This window comes from Lontra canadensis, unplaced genomic scaffold (genome assembly GCF_010015895.1).
Source record: "Lontra canadensis isolate GAN:19392208 unplaced genomic scaffold, GSC_riverotter_1.0 scaffold111, whole genome shotgun sequence".
Lineage (NCBI taxonomy): Eukaryota > Metazoa > Chordata > Mammalia > Carnivora > Mustelidae > Lontra > Lontra canadensis.
In genome coordinates, this window is record NW_022631105.1 from 168,651 (window position 1) to 184,726 (window position 16,076).

The 16,076-nt window shown below is 57.1% G+C and overlaps 1 protein-coding gene across 1 annotated transcript in view; it reads left to right on the plus strand.

Annotated features, from left to right (window-relative positions):
* Window positions 1–16,076, plus strand: part of VIPR2 (vasoactive intestinal peptide receptor 2) — a 53,359-nt gene that overhangs the window by 9,903 nt on the left and 27,380 nt on the right. Inside the window, exons 3-4 of the mRNA XM_032840241.1 lie at window positions 9,774–9,881; window positions 14,208–14,305. Of these exons, the coding sequence (XP_032696132.1) occupies window positions 9,774–9,881; window positions 14,208–14,305 (206 nt within the window). The remainder of the gene's footprint in view (window positions 1–9,773; window positions 9,882–14,207; window positions 14,306–16,076) is intronic.

Below are 16,076 nucleotides of genomic sequence, written 5' to 3' on the forward strand. Positions count from 1 at the left end.
CACGTTGCCTTGGTATCGCTTCTGTCATGACAGCGAACGCAGGCCCCATTCACGTTAGGCGTGGGGTCCCATCTCAGGGTTCCTCGGCTTCTTGGCACATAAGCATCTGCTGGAGGGACCTTTCCTGTCAGGCACAGACTGCAAACCTCACTCAGTGCTGAGGGCAGAGGGAAGGCACGCAGCGTGCTGTGCCCCTGAGACGTGGTGCGGGGCCCTGTCTTGGGACAAGGCAGGGAGATGTGCACAGAGCCCTTGGCAGAGGAGTCGAGTCTTAATCGGGAAAGCAATCGTCAGCTGCCCTGTCGAGACGCATCAAAGTGCAGAAACCCGAGAGCGTTCTGAGCACGGCATCCAGGCTCGCAGCAGACAGAGCCCGGGTCCCTGGTCCCACTCAGATGCTCTTTTTACAAAGTGACGTGTGGCATCTTAGAGAGAAGATGCTTTAGAAAAGACCTTCTCTCCTCTTTAAAGTCTGCTTCAAAGGGAAGGGAAGTTCCTTGACGCTCCACCATCTGTTAGCTGGGACAGAGCCTAACCTCTCCTGCATGCTCATCGTTAACTGTCAGCGCGTCTGGCCCAAGCCACCTCTTTGGATAACGGTTTCCAATGCCCACTACAGCAGTCATGGAACCAGTGTTTCCTTTCTTCTGGCCAACAGCAGTGGTTTTGAAGTCTCAGGACAGGACCATCTTTCACTCCTGGTGCCTCTGGCCTGAGTTTTGTCATCCTGGCCCTGGTGGGGCCGAGTCCGTTCTCCGCTTCTCTGTATGTAAGCGCGGACCCGCCGCACGAGCCGTGGTTTCTCCGCGGGTGGAGACCTCGTGGCAGGGATGATAGGCCGCGGGCGCAGTGGCCGACATCTGCACCCTGCCCCCTGGGGCATCAGGCTGGCTGTGGCCTCAGTCCAGCAGCCGGAAGAGGCAGCGTCCCCCGCTCTGCAGCGGATCTGTGAGTTCGCACAGCTCTGCCCTTCCCTGCGGCCGGAGGAGAGGCCTGTTTGCGAGGACAGCGGGGGTGAGGCCTGGCGGCGTAGCTCCTAGGGACAAGGGCAACATATTTGTCCTCCTGTCCCCCCAGTGCTACTGCTCTGTCCTGTGAGACCCTGGGCTCCGTGCACTGGGGCACGAAAAGATCCTCGCAAGACTGTCTCCTGGCTCCAAAACACACACAGGGATTCAGAGGAGGGAGTGATTTTCCGGGGGCCGGAGCTTGGAGAGGCAGGCTTTGGACATGCAGCAAAGGGGGAGACACACGTGTCAGGGGCGCCGAGCCTTAGCCTGGGGTGAGGGGCTGGGAACAGGGAAGGGAGAGCAGAGTCGACCCACAACCTGGACTGCTGAGAGTGAGAAGCCAAGGGAGGAGCTCTGAGCCGTGGGGTGTGGGGTTCGAGCCATGCTTAGGACAGCTCAAGAGGCAGGTGCTTCTGAGAGGAACAACAAGGGTGGCCCTGGGAGCAGAGAAGCCGCTGGTAACATCCGGGTGGGAGACGCTGATGTTTGCTGTGGAGGGCGATGAGAAGAGCCGTTTGCATGGACCAGGGCAGCCAGCTGCCCACTGCAGAGTGATGGTGACCAGGCAGGTCCCCACAGCTGGGCAGAGGGGGCAAACTGCCCTCCAGAAAAGCAGGAGGCCCAGGAGAGGGCGGAGGAAGAGGCACCTTAGGGTGGGAGCCCCGAATGTGTATGGAAGCAGAAGGGAAGAATGGGGAGGAGGAGAGGCCCTAGGGCAGGAGGAGGCAGCCCAAGCCAGACCTAAAGGTAGAGGCGGGTGGGGAGGGCAGAATGAGGATGGAGAGGGCTGTATGCGCAGGACCCACAGGAGGCTGCCCTCCTGGTTGGATGGGGGCTGGAGGGCTCACCAGAACCAGGGCCCAGGGCACTGACTGGTCACCCCGGGCCCTGGGTGACTTGCACACCCATCCTCTTGTCCCGCAGACCTTGCTCAGAGCCGTGCCTCCCACCAAGCCCAGAAGGGCCTTCCACAGGGGCCGGCCATAGAGCAGCTAGAGACCCTGTTGGCGTGGGGCCACGGGGCCCAGCGTTTCTGTGCCTGCGTGGGTCCTTGCACACATGGTCACACCCAGCCGGGCGTCTGCCAGGCTGTGTACGAGTGTGATTTGTCTCACTCATCGTAACACCGTAGGTCTACGTCCTGGAGTGACCCCAAGTCACCCAAGTCCTGACCATGAGTCCGTGGAATATTATCCTGGCGTGGCATGGCAGGATTCCCTCAGCTTCAAGTCTCTGCGTATCTGCCTGTGCCTCTCTGGCCCACGCAGACGTTCCCGCGGCCCCACGTTGTCACGGACGTTGGGAGGAAGGCTTTTGAAACTCTGAACATTTAAGGAAAGAGAGGAAAGAGGGACACCTAGGTGGCTCTGTTAGTGGACCGTCCAACTTGGTTTCCACCTGGGTGGTGATCTCGGGGTCGTGAGATCCAGCTGCACGTCTAGCTCTGTGCTCAGCAGGGAGTCTGCTTGGGATTCTCTCTCTCTTTCCCCCACTCTGCCCCTCCCCCAGCCCATGTGTCCCCCGCCCAAAAATACAGAAACAAAATCTTTAGAAAAAAAGAGGAAATAGAGGCTGTTTACGAAAGGTCACGGCAGTAAACATCGTAGTGGGGAAGGGCGTCCGCGTGCTGTACACGATTTAGCACGCTCAGCGGCGTTCCTAACAGACGCCGTTTTAGGGCCTACGTAAGCTGCCCGAGGTTGGCCATGCCCAGCTGCCTGAGGAGGGGTGTGGGCGCTGCTCCTGCCACGGAGGGACTGGCAGCCCGTCCCTGAGCAGCAAGGCCGGCACAGAGTCCCAGTCGCGGGCACCAGGTTGGCTCAGGCTCAACTTGGAAGACAGTTCCGTGTTCGGGACTCATTGGACTCGATGTGTTTTTTTTAAATATATAGGTTCAAACTGGACCTCTTCTTTGAAAAATCCTTTTGTTCATTTCACAGCCTTGGTTAATTCTGGACTTGGAGTGTTGGTTTGGGGAGAGCTCAAGTCCCAGAGTGGGACTCCCTCTGCAGAATCCAGCTGTGCTGCCAACCCCAGAACACAGCTCTCTTGCCCCAGACACAGACTTTCAAAGTGATCCATCTTCACAGGGCGATCCCGCGGTAACGTCCCAGCAGACAGCACGTGCAGACCTGAGCTGTGTTCTCGTCCCGGCTCCCGAGGCGGGAGAACCGTATGCAGCACCCTAATTGGGCAGAATATGGGCATTCCCTGGCATTGTCTGTGAAACACTCCTTGGACACCCTAAGTGTCTTCCGCAGGCCCTGTGTGCCCCTGCCCGGGGGCCCCGAAGGCACCTGAGGGAGCGGCATGGCCCTTGCCACGGTCCAGGCCTCCTTAGTGGTTGCTCTCAGGGACCAAGGTTTGACCTGCCCTGTGGCCCGTGTGCAAGTCAGGAATGCGGAAGAGCCAGCCCCCGGTGATGTCTCTGCGGGCACACGTAGTCCCCTGCGGTGCTTGCTAGTGGGAGGAGCCCTCGGTCACGGCCCTCCTGGTGCGGGGAACCACTCGGGGCCTAGCAGGTGCACAGTCTACACTTGCTGAAGAAATGAGTACTTGTCCCTGTGGTCGCTGAGAGGGCCTGGCTCCTCTCAGCTACAAGCTGTGCTGCATCAGGAAGGAAGAGAAGTTTACGTGGGACCCAGCCCTGTCCGGCGTCTGCCCCGCGGACGCCCCACGCAGTTCCGGCTGCTTGTCTTACAGACCCCTCCGGCAGCTCCCTCTGGCATGGGCTTGTCTCTTAACCACACTGACGTCTCTGAGACAAGCACACGCGTTAGTTCTGACGTATCATCGCTTTGGGGGGTCTCCCCTCAAAAGGCTCCTTCCTGCTTTGCTTCTGCCCGCAACCGTCAGGGTCGTCCTTCCCGATGGCGCACTTTGCCCAGCTCAGCGAAGGCACGGAGGCAGCGCACCGTGTCCCACCGGTGGGCATTTTACAAGCACACGATGTAAATGCTCATCCGTAGAACGACAGGAAGAAGGAATCCCTCGTCTGGTAGGACTCGGTCATCACTGCTCGTGTTCAGATTAACTGGGTTCCGTGGGGCTTAGAGTAACAGCCACCCGAACAGGGAGTGTGCAGAGAGAGCCGAAGAGGAAACCCGAAACCGAGCAAACCGAGGGAGGGGCTGGTGGGAAAGTTTACGAGCGAGAGTGTGTTTCGGAGGCTTCAGGTCCAGCGGAGGGTTTCTCGGGATCATGGTCACAGGGTGGGGACGTGGGACCCTGCTCGTCATCAGCAGGCGGCGTCTTGGACAGCCTTGTTGGCTTCTGTGGGGCGGCTTGTTGATGGTAATTGCCAGGGCCACCGGGAAACCGAGGCCTGAGTGTCCACGAGTGGTAGTACTGGGGACTGGTCTCTGAGTAGAAAGTCACAGCAAGGGAGGGTTGAGACGGTTGTCAAGTCGCCCCCAGTTGTAACTGCAGCTGCTCCCCAAAAGCTCCAAAGGCAGCCTTCGGGCCAAGAGCAAAAATCACAAGTAGCCCAGCCGACCACAGTGACCTGAGGCCTCAACGTCAGAGGGTCACTTCAGGTGTGCTGACCAGCACTGGAGGAATCAAAGGGTCCGCATCTGGCCTCTTGAATCCTGGATGCCCCCTGTGTCTGGCCTCTTAAGTGAGGCGAGAGCTCTGGTCACAGCGTCTCCCGGGATCTCGGGCCCTCGAAGCCTGCCCGTGTGCTCCCCTCCCCGTGAGCTCCCCTGCTTGTGAGCACCTGGTGAACGAGGACAAGCTGCTGTCCTCTCAGGAGGCCATCTGCAGCACAGCCCTGCAGCCAGCTCTGTGGGGCCAGCGGGCCGGGGGTGGGCAAGGGTCAGCTTGCCTGGGGCTTCGGGTCCAAACAAACAGCTGGTTTCACAGACAAAGCTCTTGTAAAAAGGGTTTTTTCCAGCTCAGTTGGTGAGTCACGCTGTTGAGCTTCTAGTTCTTTCATTTGGTAACAGGCATGGAGAGAGGCTATCCCTCAGAGCCAGGCCCACCCGGGTTCCCTGAGCTGTCTCTCTGACCTGGTGTTTGTAGGGACTGGATTTCTCTCAGGGCAGGAAGGTGCCTGCAGCACCCCAGGACCCTCACACAGAGAGGGCAGCATCCATGTGTCTGGCCATGGTCACAGCCTCATCTGGAACCTAAGGCAGGACGTTTGCTACACAAACCCTGAGAGTCCACACACAGAAGGGGAGACTGTCTCTGTCCCACTTGAGGCTTCAGGAGGAACCTGGCCTCGGGCACATGCCTTGGGCTCTGTGCAGCGCTCTCAACACAGTATCTCGAACATGGAAGACCGAAGTGTGGGGAGCATGTGCCCTCAGGTCTTGGGAGGGCTGGTGCGGACATCGGCCTTCGAGGGTGAGAGCAGTGACAAGCAGAGATGAGAATGTGTGGCTCTGGGCCCGTGAACGTTTGTGAGCGTTCACGAATCCCTTCCCTACAGAAAGTGTAACGTGAAAGGAACAAGGTTCATGTTGTGCTTTGCCTGAGAATTAGTGGATGTTTATGTCACTGAGAAAATGAAAACAAAATCCCAAACTTGAAGCTATGCATGCGGCCTCCTCGGTGAGCGTTCCGACTTGGAGACAGAACTGGGTTTGAGGGGATTTGTTTCCTTTCAATTACGGCAGATTCCTCCCCCCTTGGACAAGATGGTCTCAAGTCGGTCGAGTTCCAGCTGCCTCCCTCAGAGTTTGTCCTCTGTGCCTGTATTTCTGGGACCTTCCTGGAGCACGTTTCAAACGCAGCCTGTCCTGAACCGTATCCATCAGCGTCGTGTATGGGCTCGCTGACAACACTGTGAGGTTTAAGAAAGCTCCGTGGGTTTTCTGAGTGGCTTAGTCTAGAGTTTTGTTCACTCTGGGCGACCGGACCTGCTTTCCCTTTAAATGGGCAGGTCCCCTCCAGGTGGCATGGCCAGGCTCCCAGAGAGGGCTCTCCCTGCCCACCCGTCGCCTCCTCCGACTCCCCCTCAGTCCTCTGCTCAGCCAGCTGCTCGGACAGCATGCGAGGTGCGGAGTCCCAGCAAGGCACTCGGTCTGAGAAAACCGGTGTGTGTGCTTTGGGAAAACTAGGAAAGGCAAGTTCCCGCCGAGCCGCTGTCGGGCTGAGGTGAGAATGACGCCCGGGGTCAGCTCTGGAACTCGAGCTGGGCAGGACTGGGCAAGCCCAGACGCTCCAAGTGGGAAGGCCAGACGAGACTTCGGGTGTGTCTGCACAGGAGGGACACCGAGAGGCCCAGCAGACAAGTCCGTACTCAAGGGAAAGCCTCTGGCTGGATGCTCCCAGTTTAAGTAACAAACACACACTTTTGTGTTTTAAATTAATAGATGTTTAAGGTATTTTTTCTGGCTTTTTGATTCACCAAGCTACTGACCGTCATTTGATTAAGATGGTTTCTCCTCCATTTTCTTGGTGGGTTTTGAAAGACAGAAAATATTTGTGTGATAAGTGAAAAACACATTTTTTACCAGAAGGTTCTCACTTATATTTATTCATAAAGTATCTTAGATAGTTCATACGGACTCGTTCAGCAGATAAACCACCGCATGGAGAAAGTCTCTGGGCCCCTTTACCCTCCGCATCACTATCAGTACAGCAACGATGGGTGCTAGGATGTTCTCTTTGCTCTAAATTTCTTCATGATTTGCAAGAGCGGCTCGTTAGTCAGTTGTCTGTGGGCCTCAACTGCAGCTCAGGGTCGGTGCCGTCCGTGAGAACTTCCCGTGACAATCGGGTCTGTGTGTGGAGGGAGCTGTGCTGCCGTCACCGCCGACCACGCGTGGCCGCTGCAGCTGGGGAACGGGTCTGTTACTGTGTTTAATTTGAACTAATTTAGATTTAAATTGAAACGGTCACATGCAGCCAGTGGTTGCCGTGCCGGAAAGTGCGGTTGTAGGATTTTTCTCAGCTTCATACCAACATGGTCCGCTGGGTTCTTTCCATTGCTTGCTGCGTCAGCCCGGAGTCCTGGCTGGTGCTGAAGGACAGCAGTGATAGCGAGGGTCCCGTCCGGTCCCTGACTTTGGGTACAAGCAGTGTTTAATCACTTCTAATCATACCGCTATTGTAAACAAGTGGTCTTCATTATGTTAAAGCAGCCTCATTACATTACCTTCTTCTTAGAGTTCTGGAGAATCAGGAGAGGCTGCTAACGTTTGCGGGGCCACCCTCGGAGTCTGCTGGTATGAGCAGGTGCTGAGGCTGCCAGGGCGCGACATAAGCAGAGTCCTCGTGCGGCCTGATGGCCTCCCCGGGGCCTCACCGCTTCTATACCAGCCTTTTCTCCCAACTGTAACGTCTCTGCTCATACCACTCTCTCACCAGGCCCGGCCCCTGCGGTCACACTTCTGTCCCCCCTCCAACCTGCCCTCCAGCACAGTCATGTCACAGTTGTTGGCTTATCTTATTAGGGTCGCAGCTGACCATGTAATCGTCGTTTCTTGTATAACTTTGGGCTTTTCCAGGAACACTAAGTGGCTAATTCTCCTGCTCCTTCATTGTCTATACATTAGTAATTAAGCATCACACTTTGCACCAGAACAACCAGTGACTCTCAAGACAACTGGACACGCAAGGTCCTCACAATGTGCTATTTCCTTCTTAGAGCATCTCCTCCTGGGTGCTCCATCCTCCGGCCTGAGCTGGCCTGGCTGGTCTGGGGCCTCCCATGGGCTCTGCTGCTGTTGGGTGACATCAGCTCAGGCTCCAGAAGAACCTGGCAAGGGCAGGAAGAATGCAGGTCTCACCGCTCAGAGTGCAAACTTGACGTGATGCTCCCGAATTCTTCCCCAAGCCGAGCTCAGTGTCCCATGTCCAGAGCCCTCCTGGTGGGCCAAGCCGCCTGCTTCTTCCTCCTCGCCCTCCACAGGCCTGGCCGCCTCTCCCTCATTACTCAGCACAGGAGTGTGCTTTCTGTGCTCCAAGCTGACGATATCTTTGAGCGCTGCCCTTTCAAACTTGACGTCATTTTGTGGGATTTGGGAAGTGGAAGAGAGGAGTTCTGGACTCCATTGGCTGTCTCCTGCCTTCAGACTGGCCACATATGTGAATGACTCCATACCAGCCTCCGGCCCTCACCCGCACGCGCCCCTGGGCTGGGCCTACCGCTCTCCCCTCTGGGCTGCCGGCCGGAAGGCTGGTTACTCCCAGGAAACATCCTGCACAGCCGCAGTGTGGGGCCCAGTAAACCCACAAAGGGAAGGCTTGCCAGCGCCTGAAAGGATGACCCGTCCGACTCCCGGCGCTTGAATGAAATCCCGCTGTGACGTGAACACTGACTGCAATGAACCCGTCGAACTAATGTGTGTCCCTCAAGGTTCCATTATTAAAGCAGAAATTGTGGTCTTCGGGGTGAGGATGGTCGGACCTTCCCGATAACCAGGGGCCAGTGCTCAGACGTGCTGCTTTCCCGTCGGTGGGGGCTCGGCCTCTGCTTGTGTTTCTTGGGACAGCTGGACACCTTCACCGGCCCCCCCGGGGCTCTCTGCTGGGAGCCCTGGCCCTGGCCAGGCTCCTCCAGGCCTCAGCCGCCACGTGTCTCCTGTGCTGACATCGGACAGTGTCACGGGGTGTCATTGCAGGGCCTGTCCCGTCCTGGTCTCTGCCGCGAGGCGCACACCTGAAGTCGCTCGTCACCCATGGTCCTTGTTGACTTCTGCATATTTCTTCCAAAGCAGTATTTATTTAAATATGTGAGAATGTTAACACACTATGAATTTATGCACTCGTTTAATCATTGGCATATAATTAAATTTTTAGAATAAATATATTTTCACTTTTATTTTAAAACCTTTAGAAAGTACTTTCAAGTCAAGTCAAAGCTTGACTTGCAGCCACTGTATGGGAGGTATCTGCGTCCTTAAAGTGAACACTCCCGGGCTCCAGCCAGGGCCGTGGAGACCCGCCAGCGCCGGCACTAACAGCACAGGACCCGGCGGCTTGTGGAGCCGCTGGTCGTTGTTTCCTTCTAGGCTAGAACATTGCTCCTGCAACACTGATGTTTACGTGAAATACAGCACTTTAAGTGCCGTAAGATATTGTAGAAACACCTGGGACTTGGGGTAAAAAACCCTGGGTTCAGGTGTGGATTCTGTCCTAGTTTGCGAGACGTTTCCTCTGGGACGACAGGCGCGTGTTTGCAGGCCTCGCACAGGGTGGGTGTTTGCCGAGACCCAGTAAGAGATCTGCAAAACGATGTAAGTGTCACATTACACAAATCAGGTTATCTGATACCTGCAGGAGGGTGACTTAAGACTTCACCACTCAGATGCCCACTTAACTGTTAAAATCCAGTGAGCTTTTCAAATATTTAAATTTGCATATTACTCTTGAAGTCAGACACCCTGAAAGCACACATGTACATTCATCCTGGGACCCTAAGCCTTCAGGACTCACACAAACCCCCGTAGGACCCATGTGGTCACACTGGGGGACGCACCTCAGCCGGAGAAAAGTAACTAACTGTTCTCAGAGCAGTCAGCGGCGTGCAAGATGCCTGGGGACGCTCAGTTACCTTCTGCCACACGCCCGGCAACTCCTCCAGCCTGAACACAATGAATGCAGAAGCTAAGAGTACTCGCCATCATATTGTTGGTGCAAGCTTCTTTCACAAATAAGCAATTTGCCAGATAATTATCTGAGTAACGGGCTATCTCCTTGCAAAGCTTTAAAACCCACAACTTGCTGCAAGCGGCCTGGGCATCCCCAGGAGCAGCAATGCGTCTGCTTCCTTAGTGCTGCCTTAGTCCTTCTCTCTCTCTCTCCCTCCAGCCTGCACTGGTGTCTGGGACAACATTACCTGCTGGCGCCCCGCGGACATCGGCGAGACTGTCACCGTGCCCTGTCCCAAAGTGTTCAGCAACTTTTACAGCAAACCAGGTACCGTCTGTCCGCATTGTGGAAGCCCAGGAAGACGCTGTGGTTGGCGTCCCCGTCGAGGCCCCAGGAAGCAGCTTGCCGGTCTCCTTTACGAAGGGAGTCGGGACAGCTGTGCCTCATGGGCTGAGCTGGTTTTAGGAGCAGGGGAACCGAGAAGCTCCTTGCTGGGCCAGCCACCTGAAAGCAAGCCCCGGGGGAGAGCAGGTCTCAGGCAAGCGTGGACCCATGAGCCCCATACAGGACAGATGGGGCCTGGGCACCAAAATGGGGGGAGGTGGCAATGCCCATGAGGGCCAGTGAGCTTTGGGCACCGAGAATACGCATGTGGTTCCATGCTTTCCTCCACGTGTGGCTTCCCCGAGCCCGCAGGGAGCCTCTCCCACAGGTTCTGAGGCAGGGACGGCGGCCGGCCTCTCCTGGAGCCCAGATGGCTCCTTGTCCACAGGGAACATCGTATGCATCGCACTGACTCCTCAGGTCCCACGGTCTCTGTTCCCGGGTCCGAGGGGGCCAGCCACGTGGGGTTGCCACCTGTCCTAGGCCAGCTTTCTGCACAACGGTGCAGCCTCTTGGCTTGTCCCCGAGAAGGGGCTTCTGTTGCGTTGTGCTTTGTTTTGTTGTACACGATCCAGATTTTCATAATATGAGAAAATCTATCTGGAAAAATAGGAAAGAGAAGATACATCTGGAAATTGGAAAGGCCTGATACTTGGCGTTCTCTAGAGAACTGTTTTCATCTTGAGCAAACATTACAGGGTAAAAACACTGAGAACCAGAATTGTTGAAGCACGTTAAGCAGAATGTCGTGGCACAGATTGGGATGGAGAAAAAGGAGGTTTGAAAGAAAAAGGCTTTGTTTCATGTCTGTGACCGGCAAGGTGACTCACCTTTCCTTGGTGAGTCAGTCAATGGCGCAGGAAGAGAGGACAGAAATCAAGCTCAGTCACTGGTCATCTTCAGCTCAGAATCACTAAATCACCTTGGAGAAGCTGAAGTTTAGAAAATATCCTGTGCATCAATAACGTTTCTACCAAATGGTTTGAACTATAATATTCTCCCAGAAATCCTAAGCAAACTAGCATAGACCCAGGCCTCCCCTCATCAGATGGCGTGGCTCTGGCTGCTTCCGCGGGCAGCCAGGGGTTTCACGCTGACAAACACAAGAGCTCTGGCTCCTGGGCCGTCGGGTGTGAGCACCCAGCCTCTGTGAGACAGGAGCCCGTTGGGGCGCCCAGTGCCCGGGTCCGCTCAGAGCCTGTCTGTGTGTGAAACCCCTGGGCATCCTCTGCTTTGGGGAATGAGAATCCCAGGCTGTCTTGGGATAAATGCTTGATGCTCTTTTCTTGTCCAAGCGGGAGCAGGACACGGCCTCGCTATCGTGGGGGGCATCTCTCCCACCAGAGATTTGCAGGCGTTTCGCTAAGTCACAGCTGGACAGTCTGAGACATGTACACCTACTTGTTCAGCCAGTCACAGAGATGTGACGCAGGAGGTGCTCACACAGGCTGATGACGAGTCGCTGCCCGCGTGGAAGGCTTGGAGCGTTCGTGCCATCACTTGGAGGAACGTGGGCCTAATGCAGAGCCGGGGGCTGAGCAGGGCTGGGGCCGGGGCCGACAGGCATCAGGTGACAGTGGGCTGAGGCCCCAGAGATGAAATTCGGCAGAGGTAAAAGTCTTGAAATCCAGCGAGGACCCAGTGGGCGTGACCCTGCGCAGTACTTCCCAGTCCACAGAGTGTTCCCAGACACGCGGTCACTCCTCGGGGGCCCATGGGGAGCGCCGGGTCGTAGGGCGACTTGCAAGGGCTTCAGCCCCCAGACCCAGATGTTCAAGAAATAGATCTGTGTTTTGATAAGAAGTGGTTTTCTTTTCTGAGTTCCCATACCCCCAGGGGATGGGAAGTGGAGGGCTCTCCCGACAGCCGTGCATGGGGTCACGACCTCTGCTGTCTTCATGCTGGCGAGGCCCCTCGGAGCTGTGCGAGGATGTGGCTGCCAGTCCACTCCCACAGCAGGAAGGACTCTGCCTCCAGCGTGACGGCAGAGCCGGCGGGACTCGGTGCAGCACCAGAATGAGTCTGTAAAGGGGACGGCAGCGAGCTGTCGAGTGAAGGGTGGGGGGCAGGCTCGGAGAGGAGCAGGACTTGTTCTGAAGGGCCGAGACCTCACGGTGCCGTGGGGGCAGAGAGGGTGGATGTGCCCCGCGTCGGGGACAGAAGGGGCCGGAGCACACGCCCACCTGTCCTGAAAGGACGCACGCAAGTCCCGAGATGAGCTGGGCGTTGGAGTCCAACCCCCACGCAGGCGGTGGGGCTTGCCATGCCTGCGACATGGAGCTCACGCGGGGAGCTGCTCTCACTCGGGCGGGTTGTCTGGAGAGCAGGGACCTCCACGCCCCACAGACACGGTGCTCTGGGCAGTGCAGACACACCTACCCCTCCGCCTCGGTGGAAGACCAAGGACCCTCCCAATAGCCCCCCGCAGACGTACGCTCCGTGAGCAAAGGACCGGGCGTCGGGGATCAGCCTTGGGGAGCAGGGACGGAGGCACCCGTCACAACTCTGCTGAGGGCCCCTAGGCAGTGCAGCTGAACTGAAAGGTCCCCCAGTGTGGTGAGGCTCCCGTAGGGCAGACGGTCCCACAGAAGAGGTCCACCCGCAGAGGACAGAGAAGAGGGTCCTAGAGGTGCATCCTCCCCACCTTCCCTTCCCTGGTCCTGCCTTCACCTCCCAGGCCTCCCCCCTCCTCTCACCTCCCAGTCTCCTCCTCACTTCCCTGGACCCCCTCACCTCCTTGGCCCCTCCACTCACCTCCCAGGCCGCCCTAACCTCCCAGCACCCACTCACGTCTCCAGGTCGCCCCTCACTTCCCAGCACCCACCACCTCCCTGGGCCCCCCTCACATCACAGGACTCTGTCTTGCCTCCACTATCCACTGTGGTCCCTGCCCTCCAGCTGCCCCCAGACCCCCCCGGGACGAGAGCAGGAGGAGGTTTGGGCCCTGGACTCAGAGAAACGCCGTGTTGGAGAGTGAGAGAGCAAACCCACGCAACCCTGTGAGGGGCTTTGCCGAGGTCCCACTTTCTTGCCAGAAGGTCAGGGTCTGGGCCCTCTCGCTTCCCTGCACGCATTGTGCCAGGAATCGCTTATGCACATTATCACCTCAACGTGAGTGTGCTTGGCTCTAGATTTTGTCTGATTAATCAATCACACAGGCCACCCCGGTGTTGAAAACAAAGGATTTTTGAGTGAGTAAACCTATTCCACCACTCAGTCATTACAGAACGTTGGGTGTATTACTGAACCTCAGTGTCATCTGTAAAATGGGAACTGTAATGCCCGCCAAGTCTGCTTCACGGTGCTGGCCCAAGACAGGCAGAGATGATGTGAGTTAGGTATCTGCTCTTCTGAGAGCCCCAGGGGTCATGAGTCAGGGAGGAAGTTGGTGGCTGGTCTGCCGCTGAACCTCCCAGCGCCAAGGGTGGGAAGCGCCTTCCCAGGCCTGAGCGTCCCACTGCCCGCCCCGCGAGACCCGCCGTCACCAGGGGTCCGTGCCCGGCCCTGAGGTCACTCAGCACCACGTCTTCTTTTTTAAATTTTATTTATGTATTTATTTATTAGAGAGCGTCTGCAGCAGACTCCACGCTGAGCGTGGAGCCCGACACTGGGCTCTGTCCCAGGACCCTGAGGTTATGGCCTGAGTGGAAACCGACAGTCCAAGGCTCAACCTACTGAGACACCCGACGTCTGACACTTTCTTTTAGATAGAGGGAACGTGGCATTCCTGAGTTTAACATACATGTTTAGGTTAATTAAGACCAAAAGAAAGTGGTGTCACAAGACAAGCACTGCCTTCATTTCACGCGGTATGCGTCTCATCCCCACAGTCTGCGGGTCAACGTCAGGGACGGCGCTGCCTGTGGGGTCACGCCCCGGGCAGCCGAGCGAGGGAGCCGGCAGGGGCAGGGGAATGGCCAGCTCTGGAATGGCTGGGGTTTGGTGATCACGCTCTTTCTGAGCAGAATATGAGTCTGTTACCTTTCCTTGCGCTCTGGAATCATCAGAAACCAGCCGTTACAGCCACGTCGCTGGGCCCCGTGACCAGAAGCTCACCTGCAAGCCACTGAGGCCCCGCCAAACCCCACTTCCGTGGGTGGGGAGCCCAGGGTGGGCCGGGCTGAAGGCGCACACCGTGGAGTGGCTGGACAGGGTGAGGCTGAGCTCCTCGCTGCCAGAGAGAGGAAGCACATGGGGCCGTGCCCGCCGTCACCCCTCAGGCCAGCTGTCGGGGACCTGCAGGCCTGACGCCCGCACTCTGTCTTCCAGGAAACATAAGCAAAAACTGCACGAGTCACGGCTGGTCAGAGATGTTTCCCGACTTCGTGGACGCGTGCGGCTCCGGTGACACCGAGGACGACAGCAAGGTAAGGGCCCGTGTAGTTCCCGTGCTTCCCAGTCCCTTTTCTGGAAGCGACCACGGAACGGTGTCCTTGAGCTGCCCCACACGAATGTCCCCAAAGAGCACTGCGGCTTCCTCGTGGCCAGTGTGGGCCGCGTCCCTGTGTCCGTCCTGGGCCGGGCATCTGATGGCATCTGACCTCGGTCTGTGGCTCTGCCGTTGTGGAGGCAGGAGAGCCTGACTCTCTTCGCTGGCCTCCAGTGAGGCTCAGTGGCTCTGCGGGCCTGACGTGGGCCTTAATCAGCACCCATTCTGCCGACGGGCTTCTTTGGTCTGCTCAGGACTCTGCCCCTAAGCGGGCTCTCCAGAAGCGTGCAGGAGGGTTTCTAGCCGCGAGCAGCAGCAGGAGAGGCGCGCGGCTCTGGGGCTTGCAGCCGTTTCCGGCCGGCGGTGCCCAGGGCGTGCTGATGGTCAGCGTGCCGCAGGAGGCCCCAGAGGTGTGCGCAGGGGAGCCCTTTCTCTGGGAACGCGACCGTTCAAACGATGCGTCGACTCGAGACTGCTCAGCTCTGCTCAGCCCCAGGGCTGGTCTGGGTTGGTTTTCTTTCCCGCACGTCCAGCCAGCGACTCTGTGTGCTTGTGGTTTTACTGGGTCTGCCACCAGGAAGCCAGGTCACCGTCCTCCCCTCGGGCCACCTTCCTTCACGTGACCCCAACGCCGTGTTAAGGACAGGCGAACGCCCTATTAACGTGAAGGCCTGGTGTCTCGTTCCCCGTCCCCTGCAGCCCCCACTGTGTGGGAACGAGCTGGAGGCCCTTGTAAGAGCCTCGGGGAGCAGCCAGCTACTCCCGCACCTTGCTCCCCCTTGCCTCCAGCCCTACACCCGCCTCCCCACTGTGGAGACTGCTACTGAGGTCACAGTCAGATCCGTTTCTTGGGGGATTAACACATCCTTCGTGTTCCTCTTCTACAGCGGGACTGTCTTTGCTCTCCTCACTAAGATTCATGGTTTAAAGCAATTTTTTACAAACAAATTATTAAACCTAGAGAAGGAGGTACCTCACGCTTCAGCCAGTGTCTCACTAAGCAAAGGTTAAGTTTCCTCACACGGGGCCCGCGGTCAGTGGGGACGATGCTGGCGCCGTTGGCGTGGCCGAGCGCGTGCTGTGGGCTGCGTCACTTACTCGTGTCATCATGGGTGCTCTTTCCCCATTGAGGCGGGACGGACGCACGGACGCGGACGCACTTACGGGACAGGCGTCCCTCAATGCTGTGTTTCCACAGACGGAACGGCGGGGCAACGCCGCCCTGTCTGTGGGGGCATTTTTCCAAAGATATTTGCTCACTTTGTCTCTCTGTGTCACGTGGTGCTAGTTCTGACAGTAGTTCTGACATTTTCCTGGGATTATCCTTGTTACAGTGATCTGCGACCACTGATTAGCACTCACTGCAAGCTCAGAGGATAATTAGCATTTTCTAACAATAAAGTAGTTTTTAACTAAGGACGTATGTCGTTTTCTTGGACACGATGCTGTCGCACGCTCAGAAGCGACAGTCTCCGTAAGCCTCACAGGCGTCAGGACACCAACCAGTTTGCTCAACTCCCTCCGTCACAGCTCCTGCCCTCGGCGCTGGCCCAGAGCAGACCGGCCCCCACAGCACATGCGACAGCCCAGTGCTTCGGTGCATGGACATGAGCACACTGCGAAGTGATCTCTCGGTCAAACAATCACCCGTCGCCTCACATATTTATTTATTTATTTATTTATTTATTTATTTATTTATTTATTTATTT